General features: G+C 46.7%; 1 protein-coding gene across 1 annotated transcript in view; it reads left to right on the top strand.

Annotated features, from left to right (window-relative positions):
• Nucleotides 1-4,903: 4,903 nt before the first annotated feature.
• Nucleotides 4,904-19,854, top strand: part of slc25a26 (solute carrier family 25 member 26) — a 40,027-nt gene continuing 25,076 nt past the window's right edge. Inside the window, exons 1-5 of the mRNA XM_079266292.1 lie at nucleotides 4,904-5,041; nucleotides 6,249-6,405; nucleotides 7,578-7,696; nucleotides 13,276-13,380; nucleotides 13,744-13,791. Coding sequence (XP_079122418.1) covers nucleotides 5,009-5,041; nucleotides 6,249-6,405; nucleotides 7,578-7,696; nucleotides 13,276-13,380; nucleotides 13,744-13,791 — 462 coding nt within the window. The 5' untranslated portion in view covers nucleotides 4,904-5,008. The remainder of the gene's footprint in view (nucleotides 5,042-6,248; nucleotides 6,406-7,577; nucleotides 7,697-13,275; nucleotides 13,381-13,743; nucleotides 13,792-19,854) is intronic.

Raw genomic sequence — 19,854 nt, 5'->3', positions numbered from 1 at the left:
AGTGAGACTTGGTGAAGTGATTTATCAAAGGGTACAGGATGCTGCGGACAAAGCTCCCGTGATTCATTTTGCAGCTCTTTGTGAAGTGTTGTTGTTTGGGTGCTCTCACCTTCTTCTCCTCAGCACTTAGGCCATGACAAATGCAAGTGCCATCTGTGACTATGGAACCAAAGCAGCGAAAGGCCAGTCACATGACACCAGTGGAGGGAGATGAATAGATACCGCATCTCCTTTGAGATCATTTTGTGTAAGTTGCTTTCTGTGAGGAGACTGGCTGTTCATTTTTTCCTGCTTTTGCACCAGTCAGCGCATTTCTTCAGGGAGCATTTGGCCCGTTGGGCTGTTTCCGTCTCGGATCACCCTTGCTTCCAGACATATTTTCAATGGTGAGGCTATAACATTGAGACGGCCACAAATTCCACTATACGTCTGCGATTGTTTTGATCCTGCCTTCTCTGTTTCTCTAACTCTCCCGTCATTTCAGGTCCTGCCACTCACACCTTATCACTCATTCCCCTCACCTGGTCGTCCCCTCCCCTTCTCACCTGCAGCCCATTCCCTCATTAGTCCCTCACTATGTATATCCCTTCACTTGCAGTTGATCCTCGTTTCCACATCTGATCTGCCTGCTCCGACCCTGCCTGCTGCTTTTTAGAATTGTTCGCCTCCAGTGTGCAAGTATTGCTAATCATTACAGATACACATTAGTAAGAAACCACATGTTGTGCATGAAGGCCTCTATATGACATTCTGCTACAGATGAATAGACTAACATTTAAATACATATGAATTACACTATAGGTTTTTATAATTGCATTTATTCTTTGAAGCCATATGAACTGAGGTCCAAATCAGAAATGAGCTATACAGACATGAACAACGAGCGCACTGAGATAGGAACGCTTTGTGTTCTTGGTAGCCGTGCGATGAGTTGTGAGGCTGAACCGAGGCACCACTTTGTTCTGAACATTTGCATGCTAACAGCAGGTTAGCATTAGCGGGTGTTGACCATCTGCCAATTAATATTAAACACAATACGTTTGGCTGGTATTTAGTAAAACCGTTAACTGTTGGACAAGTTGTAGCTGCTGGTTAGGTGTTAATTGAGTTCAGCAGATGTGTGGAACAAAGTGGCAAACCGATCAACAGACCAACATCCCCATTACCACGCTGCTAAAGGGGATGAAATCTCAATGAAATACACACCAGGTTAAAAGATTTAAGCAAACTCGTGAAAAATCTAAGGCAGGCAGAAAGATCTCAAATCATAACTAATACGGTTTATTAAACAATGTGTTAAACTTGCATGTAATTGGGACAAGAAAGTACCAAATGAAATGGTTTGGGGATGGCTGAATTCAACCTATAAGACACTGGGCCTTCACAATGACCATTAATATGTAATACAAGTAAATAAAAACATAAATACCAGAATGTATCTCAATGAAATCGACATCTGCCCTGTGACATATAATATTTAAAGCTTTACTCCAGCATGGGAAAGAGGATCGGACAGCTGATGCCTCTATTGTGGCCTCTGGGCAGCTATAACACAGGGGTGATTACACATGTCCTGACCAATCGGATGCCAACGCAGTTCATCATATGTGACAGCCCGTTCACTCAGCTCACCTGCTCTCACTGAGACGAATCCATCAGCGCGCATTGTGGTCAAATTGATCGCTGCGATCAATACCAAACCGGTGAAGCCATTGGCACGGCTGCTGCTGCAGAGGAGGAGGAGGAGGAGGAGGAGGAGGAGGAGGCATCAGGAGTGCTTTGCCTTGTCTGTGATCTATCTATCTTTAGGCAGGATCCAGGCATGGGCTCAATATGCTACAGGCAGCTCATATTTCACTGGTGGCCCAGCAGGGCAGAGGGGGAGGAAGGGGAAGGGGAAGATGGGGATGATGACAAGGCTTCGCAAGGCTCTCGGGAGGTCAATCCAGAGAGCAGGTAGCGTGGAGCAGAAACAGGTGACATGGATGCAACCGAAGGTGAGAAGACGTAGGAGTCAATAGTGCAGCGGAGGCTTATACGCTACATGGACGGCAGCGGAGCCTGACAGCTTGTCGATTCAGTGAATTTATAATGAATGTTCTTTTATTCTCCTCTTTCTCTCTAACCTTTCTCTTCTCCTTTACTCCCTTTATCGCACCCCCTCCCCCCTCCCTCTCCTCCTGTCACCTCCCTCCCCCTCTCTGCGTTTGGAGCATCACTCCCACCCTCCCTTCCCCTCCCTGTCACAGTCTCATGTAGCCTATCATCCTGAGAGTAAAAACAAAGAGTTGTATGAAAGGCGCTTAGTCGCATTTCCTCCCACCCCTGCTGTTGCGGTGTCCTCATGATGCAAATGTTAGGCCGGCTAATGAGCGGAAGTTATGTTCCGGCTGAAGTTTACCGCGCTGCCCGACCACCCTGTCTCATGAATAACATCCCCGTGTCAGACTCAAGATGTGTGCTCCTCTCAGCTCACGATTAATGACCATTACAGATGGTGCTTTCTCAAGTTGCTCACGAGGAAGAAAAAAAAAGTAAAGACAACTGTTGGTCCATAGCGCTGTCCAAAGGAGCAACTGGGCCTTTTGAAACGAAGATAATGAAAATTCATTTAAAGAATTCAAATGTATGCAATCTGCTCTGTCTGACGTAACACACACATCGTGTACACACACACACACAAGCAGAAGAAGGTGTCTTAAAAACTTCAGGAGGAACTCTGAACACCCTCTCACCTGCGCAAGTCACATGACCTTTTGCCTCTGGAGTTCATTCTGAGCTGTCATCTAACACTCCACGCTTCTGAAGGATTGTGAAGCCGATAGATGCTGGCTTCTGTGTTATTACACTAACCCTCATGGCTGCTTACATTTCCCTCCCTCCCCACATCGACGCTTAATCCGCCGCGCTTTTAACCTTCAGTTTTTTTCAAAGACAGCCTGCGGGCTAGAATTGCCCTTTGCTGACTTGTTGCTGACAGTGAATAAGTTCCCCTCTCATCTCCTCCCTTTTATCTCTGATATCATACTCTTGAGTGGGTCAAGATCAATGGTGCTCCCTGCAAATCTGCCCAGACTCCGGGTGCTTCTCATTGACCTCAAACAGGGGTAACCGAACGACTGCGACTCTCACCCAGTAACATCTATGGATAACTGCACCCACGGCTCGCAGGGCCTTTCATCAAAAAGTCACAGACCACGTTGGTGCGGACCATTTATTTTCTTCTTGGCCACAAACTACAAGCTCCACTCCTGACATATAACTGGTTGAAGTAGCGCAGGAACACATTGGGTAAAGCTGTCGAGCATCTTGGAAAAGATTTTCATGACTGCTGAAGAAATGGATAAATGGTTCAGAAGCAAAGGGTTTACCCAACCTACTTTCTTATAAGCCCACAAAAGTCTTTCAGAAGTAACATTGAAAAGCTGGTCTTGTTCAGAAACTTCTGTGATTTGTACATTTTTAATGCCACCTTAAGGTTTTCGAACAGTCCATCGAGGCTTACAGGAATAGAGCATTCGGAGCACAATTGAAAAAAAAAACAAATCCCAGTAACCCAAGGACGTGCGGTGACAGGCTGATGAATGGCTTTACATGATGGAACAGACAAGACTCTGGACGCTGCAAACTTCTCGACAACAACCGAAAGAGGAAGAAAAATCAATTTCAGGTATGGCATAGAATTAATGCGCTGTATTGACTGAACTGAGGGACACACTCTTCCTTAGGGATGGACTGTGATGTAAAAGCACCAGCACAAAGACAGCGTCACGTTAAATAACCATATGTTCTGTGGAGTAACACATGACTTAAATAACATGCAGAAAACAAGCAACAAAGAAATCCTTACACGCAGTGGAATACACTCTGAAGTCTATCTTACGAAGTGTCGCATCAAGACAATAAAAGCGCGAGAAGCAGTGTGCAAGTGATGCTACTGCCTTCCTCGGGCCTAACACAGATCAAGAACGCAGAGGCAGCAGCCTGGTCCAGATCCAGCTGGGGCTCACATCCAATGGGATCCCTGAGAGACTCGCTTCAACAAGATGGATGACGGGCACCGAGCTTCAAACTGGGCGCACTCAGCCCAGACATCATCGGGTCCGGGCTGAATAAAGAGGTGGTGGCCCCTCGCCTGCTCTGCCCTAATAGGAGGCGCTGCCTGGCTGACAGCAGCCCATAAATAACCCAGTCGGCGTGTCACTGGAAAAGAACACACTCACCTGAGCAAGCTCACTGGATCACGAGGGCGAGGTGAGACACAAGAATGTGCTCACAGTTATGGGACAGCAACACCAATGTGTGTTAACGTAGGTCACATAAGTACAAGTTTTGGAGTTTTACACTTCTTTTTTTCACATTGCTGAAAATGTATTGTGTCCTTACAAGAATCAGTAATATCATGTTCGTGTTCAAATGAGAATACAAATTTAAGCCTAAATATTGCAAGACTAAATATTTCTCTATGTTGATCTCTGAGCATGCTGCGACCACAGCTTAATAGGCCTTCTTCAGTCTCATCAACCGCTTTGGACAATTTATTTTTATACATTTATATGTGTTAAATTTTTAGGCTATCCTTCATTAAATAACATACATACTGTGGTTAAATATGTCTTAAACTCACAATCACTATATGACCAGAGCATAACGAGCATACTGTATATATATTACATTAGTTTTGGTAATTTCTTGGTTAACTATTTTTCTTTCAAATGTCTACAATAAACCCCAAATATGCCGGCACGTTGATATCCGATGTCTTGGTATCATAAGCCAGTAAAGCACAGCATTTAACCCGATTTAATGAAGCCACAGAAATCTCCTCTCTCGGCAGCTTTCGAGGTCATGTGATTCGTATGCGTCATGACGTAATGCGGAAGTAACACAGCCAAGATGGCAGCGCCCTTGACAGGCATGTCATGATTGTTGTCATCTGTTTAACATGGTCAACAGTTGCACATGTACGTGCTGTACAACTGGCAAGAGACGGTTGTGAGAGCGGAGCATGGAGAGACGAGAGTTCGTCGCGGCGCTGGTGGTAAGTTTGCTGTTTTGTACGAATGCTACGTGTTAATATTTATATCAGCCAACCTTTAACGTTACTGTCATTACACATGTTGTCGGTTGCTGGCAGCTGAAGACCGATTTACCACGAGAGCTTACGGTGTGGATATGTCATGTTCGTGTTCTGCATATAAGACACGAAAGAGCTCTTCTTTTTGCAATGTATAGTAACAGACAAGGCAGAAACATGGCGTACCCAAAGGGACGTGTGTGACCTACTGCAGCCACACAGCTTTTCATGTCATTACGGGAGGTAGTTAGTCCTGAGTCATTCCAAGCACTATCACAAACAAGATAAACAAAGTGCAGGTTGAACCAGCTCCATGCAACATTGTTTTTGTGTATAGAGTTATGCGTTATTTCTTGTTGCCTGAGCTTAACTTTATAGCTAAAAAGCACATAATGGGGTTTGTTAATCACAAACGTGCCCTTTTTCAATTGACACATCAATACTTCATTTGTAAGTTCTTAGATGAGGCGAGAGGCTTGTGAAGACAGACATGAGTGTTGGAAAATATATGTTTGTGTGTGTGTGTGTGTGTGGTACCCTCTTTTGTTGCATTTATTGCTAATTTATTAAGCTGTTTTAAAATGAAATAAATGAGTAATTCATAGTAAGGACAAATATCCAAGTACTTTTGTTTAGTGTTACTTCAAACTCTGTGTGAAGTATCCACCGCACTCTGAGACATTGGTGGGTTATCCCTATTATATCGACGAATGAGGTCGCTCACACTCAATGACGATAGGCCACTTTATTGATGTTCTCTTATGAATCATCAGTGTCTGTCCACTGATGGCCGAAAACACGTTGTTTTTCAGGGAAAAAGCTCTGATGAACCTGCTGTACACTACCTGCCCAGCACCAAACAGCAGGCACACCAACTCGGCAAATAGCTGGTGATCACAGTGTAGCCTTTAGAGGCTGAAGAGGCAGATGTGTCCCTCAGGAGTTGTAGACCAAAAGACATTCATATGTCAGGAGACCAAAAACGTGTCTCCAAATTATCCCTCATCTTACGCCGTGCCTGCAAAATGCGTGTATCCAGCCCGTTGAGCCCCAAATGGCCCCCAAAAAATCCATTAATTCAGTATGTAGAAGATCTGAATATGTGTTCCACACCACCGGTGTTACAGCGTGCGTAACGCTGCGTTATGTCTCACAGAGTATTTGTCTCCAGGCAGGCGGCTGTGCGGGGATGTGTGTGGATCTGACCCTCTATCCCCTGGACACCGTGAAGACAAGACTGCAGAGTCAGCAGGGCTTCCACAAGGCAGGGGGCTTCAGGGGCATCTACGCCGGAGTCCCATCTGCTGCCGTCGGCTCCTTCCCCAACGGTATGACGCTCGTAGTGAAAGCCGGATATATATATGATGCTCATTGTTGTTTTGTAATTGATGTTCTTACGAAACATGGATTAATTTTGCTAGTTCACAGTCAAAGTCGTTTAATTGATTTGTTTGTATTGTAGTCTAGTGTCAGGCAGGCATTCAGCTTGTAGTCGCATGAAACGATTACAAGCGGTGGCAAAGTCCCTGTTCGTTATTTAGTTCCTGATGAGATCATCCTCACTGGCTCTTTTGGCCTTTGAGGAAATTTACTTATGGTAATATACGATGACAAGAATAACGAGGACCTGGATTTTTAAGATTGAGTTTTTTGAGGATATCATTTATTAGAGTCAGATTAATACGGTGGAACCTTAAAATGATTGATGCGCCGAGGCTCGTCTTTAAATGGCTTTAGTGTAGCTGCCTAACCGAGATTGCTTCGTGACTAACATGCTCAAAAGCAACGTGTTGATGAGCCCTTTGGTGATGGAGCAGATCACCTGCAGGTCTGAAGGAAGCTGCAACACATCCAGCCCTCGAGTCTCAGTTTCTCAACAGCATTGCATCCATAAACCAACTGTTTCCATCCAGACTATTGCAAATGCACCGAGTCAATCTTATCAAGTACATTTCCACGTCGACCTTTTCAATGGAAGAAGTTGTAAATACACAAATATTTGAAGGAATCACTTTGGATTGATGCTACTCTAAGGCTGCTCTAACAGAAGCTCTGGTATTTGATGATCAACAGACCATCAATCAACATTTTTGACCATTAAATGAGTCGGCGTCGCTCAGCCCAAGCTCTCATCAGATCAGAGACAGAAGGATAAACGTGAGATGTTCAACTCGTATGTTGTTGGTTTGAAAATAATACAATCTGTTTGCTGCAGTTAAAAAAATGAATTCAACACTTTTGCACGATGAATGTATGAGATGAATGATTAAGAAAGAACTGAACTTTATCCGCATGACACGCGCATAACTTTCTTTGCTTTTACCCCAATTGACATGCTGACAAACACACACACACACACACACAGATACACACACACACACACACACGCACACATGCTCACGCTGCGGTTTCTCCCCTGTCAGTGGTAGTGAGGGATATTAATTGCTGTATGCTGGTTGACTAATGGGCCTTAAATGGCTGTGGTTCTGCTTGATTTCAGCCGCTGCTTTCTTTGTCACCTACGAATGCACTAAGTCCCTGCTCGGTGCCGGCGGAGCGCTGTCGGCGCCACACGTGGCACCTGTCACTCACATGCTGGCCGCCTCCCTGGGAGAAATAGTAAGTCCTTCTCCTCCCGCATTCTCCCAACTTTTGCCTCCTTTCATTCGGACTTTCAGTCTGCCGGCACACTGTGAACTCGTGTATCTTTGTTTTGTCCTAATTCATCCTTTGTTGTCCCAGTCCTAGAAGGCCAGCTGCCTCACGCACATGCCTTATGTCCCTCTTTGTTCCTTCGCCACCTCCGGCATGTCCGGCAACGTTATTGCCATTCACATTTCACAGACCACTGTTAAAGGGGGCAGTAGGAGGGAGGGGGGGGGTGGTTTGACTGTAGGCCACGGGGTCCAGCATGATGAGTTCAGGAGGCTTCCTCAGGACTGTCCCAGCATTTTCTCCCACTAGCCGGGTAAATAAGATCTCATTACTGCCTATTTACTCATCTACTTTCCCAGCTCAGGCCCACCAGACTGTGCCAGTTCAGTCCGGGGGAATTCAGGCTTGAAACCAACAAGGAGCAGCGCAATTTCCTCAGTCCATCCCGTCCCAATCACTCGCCGCGAGCCACAGAATCTGAGCCCTATGGGGGCCACGAGAACTCACTTTGGCATGAAGGGGGGTAGATAGATGGGGGGGGGGGGGGGGGGTTGGAAAGAGGAATGCCCCCAAAATACCAGGTTTTTAGTATTCATGGCTTTTGGATGGATGTGATTTAGCCAAGTTTTGCATGTTTATGAAATGGGATCGTTCCACACGGGAGGGTGTTCGCTGGGCTTGACTTTGTCCGCGTCTCGGTGTCTCACAGTGTTGAGAAGAGGACGCACGTTACTCTTATATCAGCACAGATTCAATCAGAGTTGTATTCGTCGATGCAGATGCTGTCGGAGTGCAGCTATTAACACGTCTCTACGGCACAGTCGGTGCGAAAGGTGAGGCTGAGGTTGCGGCTTCCTTTAACCCCTTCCCCGCTGTTCTGGATTTGAGCACATCAAAGGCACAAATCCTCGGAGCGGAGCAGAGCGGGGGGGGGGGGGGATCCCACTGCATCCTGGCAACTTGATACGTCTTGTTCAAATAGAGTAATCTTCAGGCTCAGCCATGAAAGGCCTAACCTAGTGCTGCCCCCGAGTGGTGTGCCGGGCCTAAACACCCGCACTCTGACGCCATCGCCCCCTCAGTCATCGCTCATGATATCTGGCTGAGTTTTGACCAGGTTGGCAGCGATTATACTTGTTATGGCTGGTTCTGAAAACAAGCAGTTGATTCGTTGATTGATGGAAAAGGAATCCAAGCAGGATGTTCTGTTGTATGTCATCATTATGAATTGAATAGTTTTTGACTTTGGACAGCAAAAGTTAGACGTTTCAGAGCTCAGAAAAAATTGTGGGAGCAATTCTAAAACAATTTTCTTACATTTTATCGACAAATGATTCTCAAACAGTTGATAGTTTTGTGTATTCGTCATACATTTTGAGTCCTTTGTTTTCCTCCATTGTATGTTTTTTTGTTTGTTTTTGATTGTTTATTAGTTCTGTCTAAGTAGGTTGCTTTATGTGAGAACGTGAATCTCTCATCATCCACATGATCTGTGCTGTAAAGGACCTTTTAAAAAATGGCCACTCCATGCTGCTGAAGTTGAGCGGAGGTCTGCGCCTCGATGTCAGGAACCTGCTCAGTTCAGTGTGTTTGTCCTCCAGGTTGAAGCCAACGTTATTCCTTTGAGTCCTTGTAGACACAAACCACAACATGAATGCAAAACTCAAAACAGATTTTCATCGCCGCTATATTTCGTCTTCCGCTCTGCATTGTATGTTCTGTTCTGCCAGTGGAAGCTCTCTTGCTCTCTTGTTTTCACCGTGTTTCTCTGCAGCTCTTCCACCTGCGTGTCTCTTGCTGGCAGCAGCCTGGTGCGGGCGGCTTTGACACAAACGGGAACCTAAAGAGGAAGCTGCAACGTGTTCTCTGGTCCTTGTCTGACTTGCCCGTTCCACAGCCTTTCCCCAGGAGTCCACTTAGTGGGGGTGTTTTACCAACTCTTTCCACCGCAGAAGCTTTATGGTGCTTATTTCCATGCTGATCCTATCCCCGAGCCTCCATCTGTCTATGATGTGCTCAACTTGGCACAAAGTCACTCGATGTGGACTTCACTCAAAGTGTATTATGGTCGTTCCAGAGGGAGTTGTAGCTCAGTGTTTAATACTGCAATAAGTAAGCCAGGGGAATTGAAAGGAAGAAAAGAAAACGCTGCTACACACTTGAATCGAAGTCGTATTTGTCTTTATAGTCGAGCCTTTGGTTTAACAGATTGAGCATATACAGTATGCTCATAGGGAGAATCTCCATATGTGAGAATTATAACCTACAGGAATCATAATCTTCATAATAAGTTTAAAGTTTCAGGCCTAAATAAGTTCCTTCATTAGATTCAGAACCACAGGTGGTGGAAATATATATATATACTTTTAAGAATACAGATATATATACAGTTTGATGGTTACCCTTTTCATGAGAACCTAACTCAACAGGACAGACGGAGACGGGGAGGACAGAGAGGAGGACAGTCATAAGTTGTCGAGAGAAAAAACGAGAGAGGGTCAAGACAATGAGTGAAATCCCCCCCCCCCCCCCCCATGACCAGAAGCATCCTGTTGTTTGTGCGAGTGCGGCGTTGGGACGCGCCCATAAAGAATGTGTAAGCTGATGGCGTCTGTCAGGCTCTAGCAGGCTGTTATCCAGCCATTTGATCAGATTTATCTTCATTCCCATTCGCTCGACGTCTGCCCTGAAAGCTCATTTGTCAAGGCCAGGCGGCAGGTTTTTCTCCCATCTATAACCCCCCCCCCCCACCACCACCACCACCACCACCACCACCACCACACATATGTAGGAGGATGTACTGGAAAATACAGTGTGACATGACAAGGGGGGGCAGCGAGCAGGAGGGAGGAGTTTTGGGGGTAGAAACTGGCAGCCACTTAACTTGGCACTGAGAAATAATCCATGCATCGCCTTGGAGCAGCGCCACGCTCTGTGATTTATTGGCTGTTGTTTCAAAAGTTGGAGACACTCAGTGTCCTCATCTCTTGCCTTTTTCTTCATGACCTTTTTTTTTTCCTTCCATCTCTTCCTTCCTTCCTTCCTTCCTTCCTTTTGTCGACCCGTATTTCAGTGGTTCTTGGTGCTGTGATGTGTTTCTAGGACTGGGCGTGTGATCAAGAATCTAGGAAAGTCATGGGAATTAGTCCACGTGATGGTTCATACAGTACGGCCTTTCAAGGGCCGCCTCCTACAGGCTTCACTTCACTGTACTTGATATGACATTCAGTGGGAAGGCACTAAACGCAGATTTAACTGTGTTTCAGACGTTTACTTCCACTTCTTGCATCATAATACAAGTTCAGGGACATTTTCTCTGTTTTCTTATTTTCTTTCCTTACCTGCTGTCTCTTTATGGTGCCAAATAGTAATCATGTTCCTGATTGCCTGACCACTGTCATGTAAAATAAAGATGTAGCAAAGGGGGGGGGGGGGGGGGGATGTAATGACTCAATCTGTCGATTGATTGGCTGGAATCTCTGCTAATTTCCCGTTCCTTGCCGGGGGTCTCGACCCATGATTGAGTGTCGTCTTCTTACCTTGTTGTTTGGCGACCCGGTGCTGGAAATTGAAAACGCGCTCCGTCATTTGGATTAACAACAACCGAGCGAGGGGAAACGGAAAGGCTCCAATCACAGGCAGACGGCCTCCTAATTAACGCTGCTTGACGAATCCAACAGCTTGTAAATAAAGATGAACGGTTGAAGGAATTTAAAAGACTGCCAGTGGGTTTATTATAAGTTTACTTTACCAGGCGTCTGTCCTAAACATGAGGACATGAGGGACATCTGCTGCACCTACATCTCTAATTCTTTCTTTTTAACTGTGATGACACACTACCTCTACATCTCAACACAGGACATGACTATATTATCCTGTCTAAGCCCCGGTCATATTTTATCACGCACCCCTCAGATTTCATCAGCAAGTTTCCCTGTATTTTCTGCCCTTTTCAGAGATCTAAAATGGCCTCAGAGGCAGCACACTTTATCTTCCATCCACTCGACATCATTCTCCCCTCCTCCAGGCGCGCAAATTACTCCCAAATAAACAATGTCCCTAATTTATTTGGTATAATCTCTGGCTCATTCTGCCTTCCTCTCTGCAGTGACAGGAGAGGAAAAGCCGTCTCATCTCCAGGCCCCCCATCCAATTACGGCAGTAATTACTTGTCATAGCCACTTTCTTTCCATTTAGCTGCCTTATTCTGGCCCTTTGGAGAATTGGTTTGGGGAAAACACGATGTACAATGTATTATAAATGGTAAGTTGACCAAAGGGAGGGCAAACGAGATCTCTGAGATGGATGCAGCCAGCTTAGTGATGGCGGCGAGGCGACGCAGGTGGATGTCTGGCCACGTGGTGGTACTGTTGCACCACGGTGACGTTGCAGCTGGACTATGAGTGCTGCTCACCTGAAATACCAATAAGAATCGGCTTGAATTCTTCACAGGCTCTCATTCAAGTCCCTTTGTTTTTGCTCTTATGTACAGATGATGAGGTTCATGTGCTCCTTGTGTGTTGGAAATAGGAAGAACTGACATTTGCCTGCAGTAGAAGTGATACATTGAAGGTCAAGGCAAAGCTGAGAAATGAAGCAAATAAAAAAGCGATATTAAACGGAGTTTTAGATTTACAGAGCTAGAACTGTGCCTGTAAGCCTGTAAGGTCTTCTACAGCTCAGGCTGTCATTTCACTCGACTTCCAGGACTGCGGACGCATCTCTTCTCCTTTTGTGCTCCACATATTTTCACGTTCTTGCTCATAAGGTGTCCTTGGTGTCTGGCAGAGGCCCACCACATCGGAAACTCCGGAACGCTAAATCAGTATGGATAGCTGAATGGAGAAGCAGCCAAAACGTGACCGAGGAACATTTTATCTTTATTTATCTCACACACACACACACACACAATGCTGCTGTGGTGAGGGTGGCACCGGCAGACTGGCATCTGTATGAGCGAGGGGAGTCGCAGCGAGGGGGCGGCTCACCAATCGCTCTGTTAGATTGCTTGCCGTGAGCGGGTATTTCCGCTCCGATGCAGGATAAATGGGAAATCAAGTCACCAGGTGGGCAGCTGTGCCGCCGCCTGCCTGCCTGCCTGCCTTGCCTTGCCTGCCTTTCAGGCGATGGCAGTTATGAAGCATAAATATTCATGTCTATCTTCACTAGCTGTTGGCAGTCCATATTTTTGTTGACATATGGCGGATGTGTTTGGAACTTGTAGCTGGGAGTGCGGTTACTGAGGTGTGCGCGTGAGTCACGCCTGGATCTATCACTGTGTTTGATGGAAGCGCGTGTTCTTCGGACGCAGATGCACAGTCAGCCTGCTGACCTTTTGTTTTGTACCTGTTGCTCAGGTGTCATGTCTGCCGTGTGTACCGGTTTGTTAATTGGCACCGATTGGACGCTCATGGAAGCGCCCGTTAGCCCGCCAGCACCATGGCCACCTGCCACACACTGTGGATATCAAAAGCCCTTTGCAAATGCAGTACTGTATTGTGCGTGAGGCGACGCTGTTGACCCGTGCTCTTTCCGTCCTGTAGGTGGCGTGTCTGATCCGGGTGCCCACGGAGGTGGTCAAACAGAGGACCCAGGCCTCCCCCTCATCCGGCACCTACCGCATTCTGCTGGCTACGCTCCGAGCAGAGGTACACCGCAATCAGACGCACTGTGTTAGAGCATAAATCTGGTTTATTACCACTTTGATCTTTTTGTGTCTCTGTGGTTTTGGCCATCACTCCTGTCAGAAAGGCTTTAAAACCAGAATGAGTAAAATGTTATCACGACCTGCAGAAATAAAGGCCTTGTCTGTGAAAGTTTTAATAACATGGATTTATTCATTTTTTTATATTTTCATGTGGTCGTTGTTGTGAAATGTTTGACTCGGCACCATGTAAAATGAGCAAAGTAAATATTCATGATTTCTTACAGAAAAGCATTGTTCCGTTTATTGAATCGTAAAGTTTTGTCTGTGATTGTAATCAGAAGTGTGTTCTGTTCTCTCTGCTCAGGGCGTGCGAGGCTTGTACAGAGGATTCGGCTCCACGGTTCTCAGAGAGGTAGGATTACTTCAAATGTGTGTTTTCTCCCTCACCTCTTCATCCTTTTATCTCAGTTGGTCTGAGTGCCGTCCGCCAGTGATCTAAGATCGCACACTTGTTATGTCTTTGGTGAAGTTTAGTTTCAGGTAATTGCGAAGCTCATCTTACAGCTCCTGCATCCATCTCCAGAGTTTATTCTAAAGACAATTAGCAGACTCCTTAAAGGCTGTGTAGTGAATTATTTTTGATAGGCTGGACGGATATTGAGGCTTTCCACTCTTCTGACTGAAGACATTTTAATTTCTCTCGGGCTTTATTTGAGGCAGGAAATATTGATTTAGTTCATCTCATTCAATTACGTATGCAAGATGCTCTGCCCCCTGTTAGAAGTGCATCTGATTAATGAATGCAATTAGTTGCGTTTATAAATGCAGAACAAAACGCGGATAAATGAGCATCGATGGCCGCTCACCTTTTTGTAAATGAAAAAGCCGCTCTTGTTCTTTGATTCATGGTCTTCTGTTTAATTGCACCTGCAGTGCATGCTAACACAAAACAATCGGAGCAAACGCCGTGTAGATCTCGCCTCGCCTGATGAGTTTCAATAGAAGTGGAAAAGAAAATGAGAAAGGGGGGCAGAGATGGAGAAATAGGTGTATGAAGGTGACACTTGTCTTTCCATCCTTTTTTCTTTCTTTGGGGGAGGCGGGTGAGGGTGTAATGTAGTCTCCTCCGCTGTGCTAGCCTGTACTTATTTTCTGCCTCACTAAACTGATGTTATTCACGCAATTTCCATCTGGACAGCCGGGGCAAAAAAAAATAAAAAAAAGGACAACAAGACACTGTGATTTCTCCGAGGGGCTCTGAATAAATGAATACATTTGGAGGCTGGCGCACGGCCTGTGTGCATACTAACACTGGCAGATGAAACGCAACGGTGGCGGCAGGGATTTGGGGGCGCGGGGACGGCAAGGGATGCTCCGCGGTGATTGGCTTTGACGTGTGTCAGGAAGGTAATTCATTTTCTCTCGGCCTCCTTCGCTATCTCCCTCCTTTGGACAAGCGACCCTGTCGAGATAAGTTTGTTTTACGTGGGACGGCGTCGTGACGCCCCTCCTTCACCGGCCCACTAATTGGGGTCCTCTCTGTGCTATACATTCATTTGGGCTCAGAAGGCATTTCTGATGGGTGTGATATCGCATTAGTGCAGGATGTGTGGGGATCGAACACGGCCAGAGGGGGGGGGGGGGGGGGGGGTGTCTGGCCCGGGTTTGGAAGGTGGAGTGGAGTGGTTCACATCGCAGCAACAGCCCACGAACCCAGATCATCGAGAACATGTTTCAAATCTTTATGGTGGATTTTACACGACACACTGCAACACTGCCCTACGTTTTATTTAGACACCAAATCTGAACTATTGACTAATTGACATTCAATTTCTTTTCTTTTCTTTTGCACCACATTAATCTCTGCCGTGGTCTATACCCTCTCCTTGAAAGAAACCGTCAAGTCCTCTGCTGAATCGGCACTTTTTGGGTTCCAGCCGAATAGAGCATGAAATCAATTGGATTCAGATTGCGGTGAATAAAATTGTGCCGTGAAAAATGACTATTCAACTTTTACAAAAAACGCAGGCTTATTAATGAACATCAGCCAGACTTTGTTCAGCATTTGAAGTAGAGTACACTTGTTTTAAGTACCAGATTTAAGATGTTCATCTGTTGTTAATCAATCGTTCCTTTTATGACAATACAATTCACCCAGAATCTACCGACATTTAATCATCTGGTGATACCTGTCGTTGTGACAGGATCCACTATTTCTCCTGTTGAACAGTACCACCTTCCACCACTAGATGGCATGCTGAGATTATCACTGTTTTAGATGTTTGCGTCTCATTTCACTCCAACCCCCCCCCCCCCCCCCTTTCTTTCTGCTCCCCCATTACACCATTTATGAGCCGCAGTCACTGCACTGAAAGTGATGGCCTTTTTTAATGCCGAGCCCTGTATCTTTTTGATCGGAAAGCGCTGTGAGGCGATCTCGGATTTGATCTAAACTGCTCCAGTTTGAGTAATGAGCCTGAGATGGGTTATTAGATAGTGATTTAGGATTGCGGTGGTACGGGGGTCTGCGGAGGCGTAAGTGAAGCTGACGGTGTCTGACACGGTCGACTGATTGACTGCAGTATACGGCCACGCTAAATGCACCTCTCATACTTGTGCTCTTTCACCTACTCACTCGGAAAGCCACTTCAGTTAAATCCATTTCATATATTTAAGTGGGTAAGCACTCGGACAGGAAGGTAATTGAGCTCTCTAAATGAGACTGAACAGTTTATTAATGAAAAATCTGTCCCCGGTCTTCCTTTTTAATGGTGTTATGTTTTTTTTTCTTAGCCAGCCCCTGAATCAGCCTTAACGTTTCTCCACCCCAACAGCTGGGACCTGGCAACCGGACATCTAAGATCTGGCTCTGGGGCTTATGAAACACCTCTCCATCCAGGTTCCCCCCCCCACCACATCTCTGCTTCCTCTCTGTCCTTCTCCTCTTCAATCCCCGCTTGATCCCTTCTCTGCTTCCTCCTTTAGAGGCTTTAGCAGAAGGAAACATTGCAGAGTTGGATTTTAACTACAGATGGGTGTGTGAGGAAAAAACCCCAAGAGAACCAGCACACATCACTCCTGAGTCGTAATATTCATCCCGTTTGAGTAGTTTGCAGGTCGAGCCGACCCTCGTTAGGAGAGTGATGGCCTCCTTAAGCCGCAGGGATCGTTTTCTCTTCGTCACTGGATGATCATCATCTCTTTACCACACGCTTCACACCGGGGAGTGCCGGTTTACTCCCGCCTGCTGCACCTGTCATTCACATTTGTCTAGCTGTGTAAATGCAATTGTTTCTGCACTTTCTACCGAGCCTCAGCGTGCAGCCATGTTGGCCCGTATTACATCTCCCTCATACATTCAGTCCCTCTGGGGTGGACATGTGCTCCATGACTTCAGGCTGCAAATCTAAGCAAAGCTCAGGAACCTTCCTGAGATCAAGACGTGGTGAGAGCTCAGTTGTTGCATTGTGTACATTGAGTTATGATGAGTGCGTGCAGAGCAGCGAGGGGGGGGGGGGAGCAGAGCCGAGCTGACCCCTGCGTGGCCCCCTGTTGGAAAGGAGCCACTTTTCACTGTCTGTGACGCAGGTTCAAAAGGGAGAGGTGAGGGGGAATCACGCTCATATCCTGTTCTCTGTGCGTCCTGATCCACAGCGGCTCGTGTTTATACACCCTCATGACTAAGACGGGAGAGACTGAGCAGACGGAGGCGAGAGAGAGAGAGACGTGGCAGGCGAAGCAAAAGGTGTTTATTTTCCTTTACATTTGTAGAGGCAGGATTTGTGGGACACGCGTGAAGGAGCGGAGGCTTCCTCCTGCTTTGTGTTTGGAGTCGGACCTCGTCATGAGCGGCTGCCATTAGTCTCTCCGAGCCAGACGGCAAACCACCTCTTCTACATGGTGTCGACACCTTAAGAAGCTTAACGGAAGTGGAATAAATGAAATGGAAAATGTTACAAGATCACACAGTAAAAAAAGAGAAGCCAAACCAAGGAAAATATTAAACTGTCAGTTGAAAATGAAGTGCAATGCCTCCCAGCGTGTGATGGCTGTGCTTTCTTGTTTAATTTCTGGACGCATTTGAAGAGCCGTTTTTTCAATTTGTGGCTTTGTGCAATTACACGGCTACAGAAGAAGATTGGTATCGGCCTCTGCAAGCTCGGCAGAATTAACAGCCGATGAAATGGAGTTTGGCTCTGTTGGTTTCAAAAATGGAGGCGACGGGTTTTAACGACCACCAGCTACTGGTGCTGCCTTATCTGTGTACACTGATCAATGAGTAGCTGAAGAGTCCTGAGAGAACCTGTTGACCTCCATAGATCTGACCCTTGACAGGACTTGACCCGTAGAGGGGCGTTCGACCGCTTCTGTGATAAGGAGAAACAACTGAAGAGAGTTAGGCCACCTGGGTGTGTAGGACCCACTCACTGCAGATCTAGCATTGGATTAGCAGACCTGCACATATACATACACGCTCCTCAACTTAAAACATCGCTAGAACTGTTTAGAATTCCTTCACGGGAACTCAAAGGCAGTCAATAGAGGGGCCTCCGCCTGATGCGTCTCTTCACATTGTGAGTTTTAACGGTATTCGTTGCTCTGATGGATCACTCTCCGTCTACCCTGCTTGAGGTTTGGAACAGCAGTCTTGGATTCCGCCCTCGTTTGAGTGGTTTTGCGGGTCGGGCCGACCCTTGTTCGAAGAGTGATGGCCCCTCTTACGCTGCGGAGAACGATTCCTCTTCGCCGCTGGATGATCACTTTACCACACACGCCACACCGGGGGAGTGACTGTTTACTCCCACCGCCGCGCCGGATGGACGGATGGACGGACGGGCTTCCGTTCACAGCGACTGGCTTGCACCTGTCGTTCACATTAGTGTGGTTGCGTGAACACAATATGTATCTTCACTGTCTTCTGTGCCTCATCTTACATCCATGCAGTCCCCCTCCCCGTGTGGTGGACATTGGCACGGTGGCTTTTGTGGCAAATCTAACTGAACCTTCCTGCGATCAACACCATGCTGTCAGCCCCCCCCCCCCCCCCGTGTGCTTTCTGCTTGGTGCATATTTGCCCCGGGGGACGGTGCATTGGAAGTCTGTGCCACTGAGCGCCATGGATCACACACTTACGTGAAGTACATTTGTACCCATTGAGCTCTTTAATCCACTCAAAAGAAATCCATCATTGTGGCTGCAATCTGTAATGCAGAGGATCTCTGTGAATTTCTGTGTGGAGCGTTATCGCAAATACTGCCAGACACTTAACAGCTACAGTTGTTTTTATGCCTCCCCACTCTGCTTAATGTGCGAGTGCTGTGTCCGCGGTGGCCATGTTAGTCTGGGTCTCGGGGTCTCGGGGCTATGTTTGCTTCCCACAACTTAACGCATGTTTGTCTCAATCCGAGCAGAAAACCTTTTGGTGCTGCACATGTGTTTCTAATAACGCACAGCCCCGACGGCCTGGCAAGGGACTGTGTGTGTGTGTGTGTGTGTGTGTGTGTGTGTGTGTGTGTGTGTGTGTGTGTGTGTGTGTGTGTGTGTGTGTGTGTGTGTGTGTGTGTGTGTGGGGGGTAAATGGGTCCGCAACGGAGGGAAAAGGGACAGCAGTGGTTTGGATGTCATGTGGAAGGAAATACGTGTCAATGTCCCCTGCATGTTGGAATCTGGTGCCAGTACACAGGATTGAGTGTGAAGCATAATTCCCCTGACAGCAATTCTTGCCATGTAGATTTTGTTTGAATTTGACACCTGTTCCACTTTAGTTTCAAACGGCATTGAAGTGACATAATACCCTATGCTGCCTAAATACTGTAATTCCCTCTCAGCCTGTCAGCCTGACTGTAGGAAAACCTTTAAACGAGTTCAACTTTCAATCAGACCCACTCTACATTACAGAAACGTCTTTTTTCCACTTCATCCTGGAGTGACGGGAGATGGTGAGAGGTAAGGGAGTGGAAGGAGGATAAATCAATGTGGTGCAATAGGCAGACATTTGGAAGCACGCAGTAATTAAACAGGCGCACGTCCTTCTCCCTCTCCCTTTCTCCCCTCTTTTCCAAAAACAGGCAGTCTCTCCTCTCGTTTCTGTGCGTTTCGGGCAACGTTTAATTCAATGTAAAGTACCAGCTCTCCAGTAGCAGCGCTCTTCCCCCCCCCCCCCCCCCCCCCCCCTTTTCCTCAGTCACAACTATCATCGTGATAGCAGCAGTGCTTACGACCAAAACGCATCTGGAACAAACCACCTGCATGTCAAGGGGGTCACGCTGTGATGTCACTGCTTAATGTCTAACGGGGGAAAAAGATAAATATAAAGTGTCACTCGCACCACGAGCGTTCACCTCACCAAACCCCGGCAGAGGTGAGGAGTTCAAACCGATTCATAATTTAACGCTCATCTACATTCACGGCAGTCCAAGCTGGAGCTGCTGTTTATTTGAGCCGAGGGGATTACATGGTTTCATGTTCGTGCTCG

This window comes from Melanostigma gelatinosum (assembly GCF_949748355.1).
Source record: "Melanostigma gelatinosum genome assembly, chromosome: 3".
Lineage (NCBI taxonomy): Eukaryota > Metazoa > Chordata > Actinopteri > Perciformes > Zoarcidae > Melanostigma > Melanostigma gelatinosum.
Note: the sequence above shows the minus strand (reverse complement) of the source record. Positions and strands in the feature narration are given on the sequence as shown.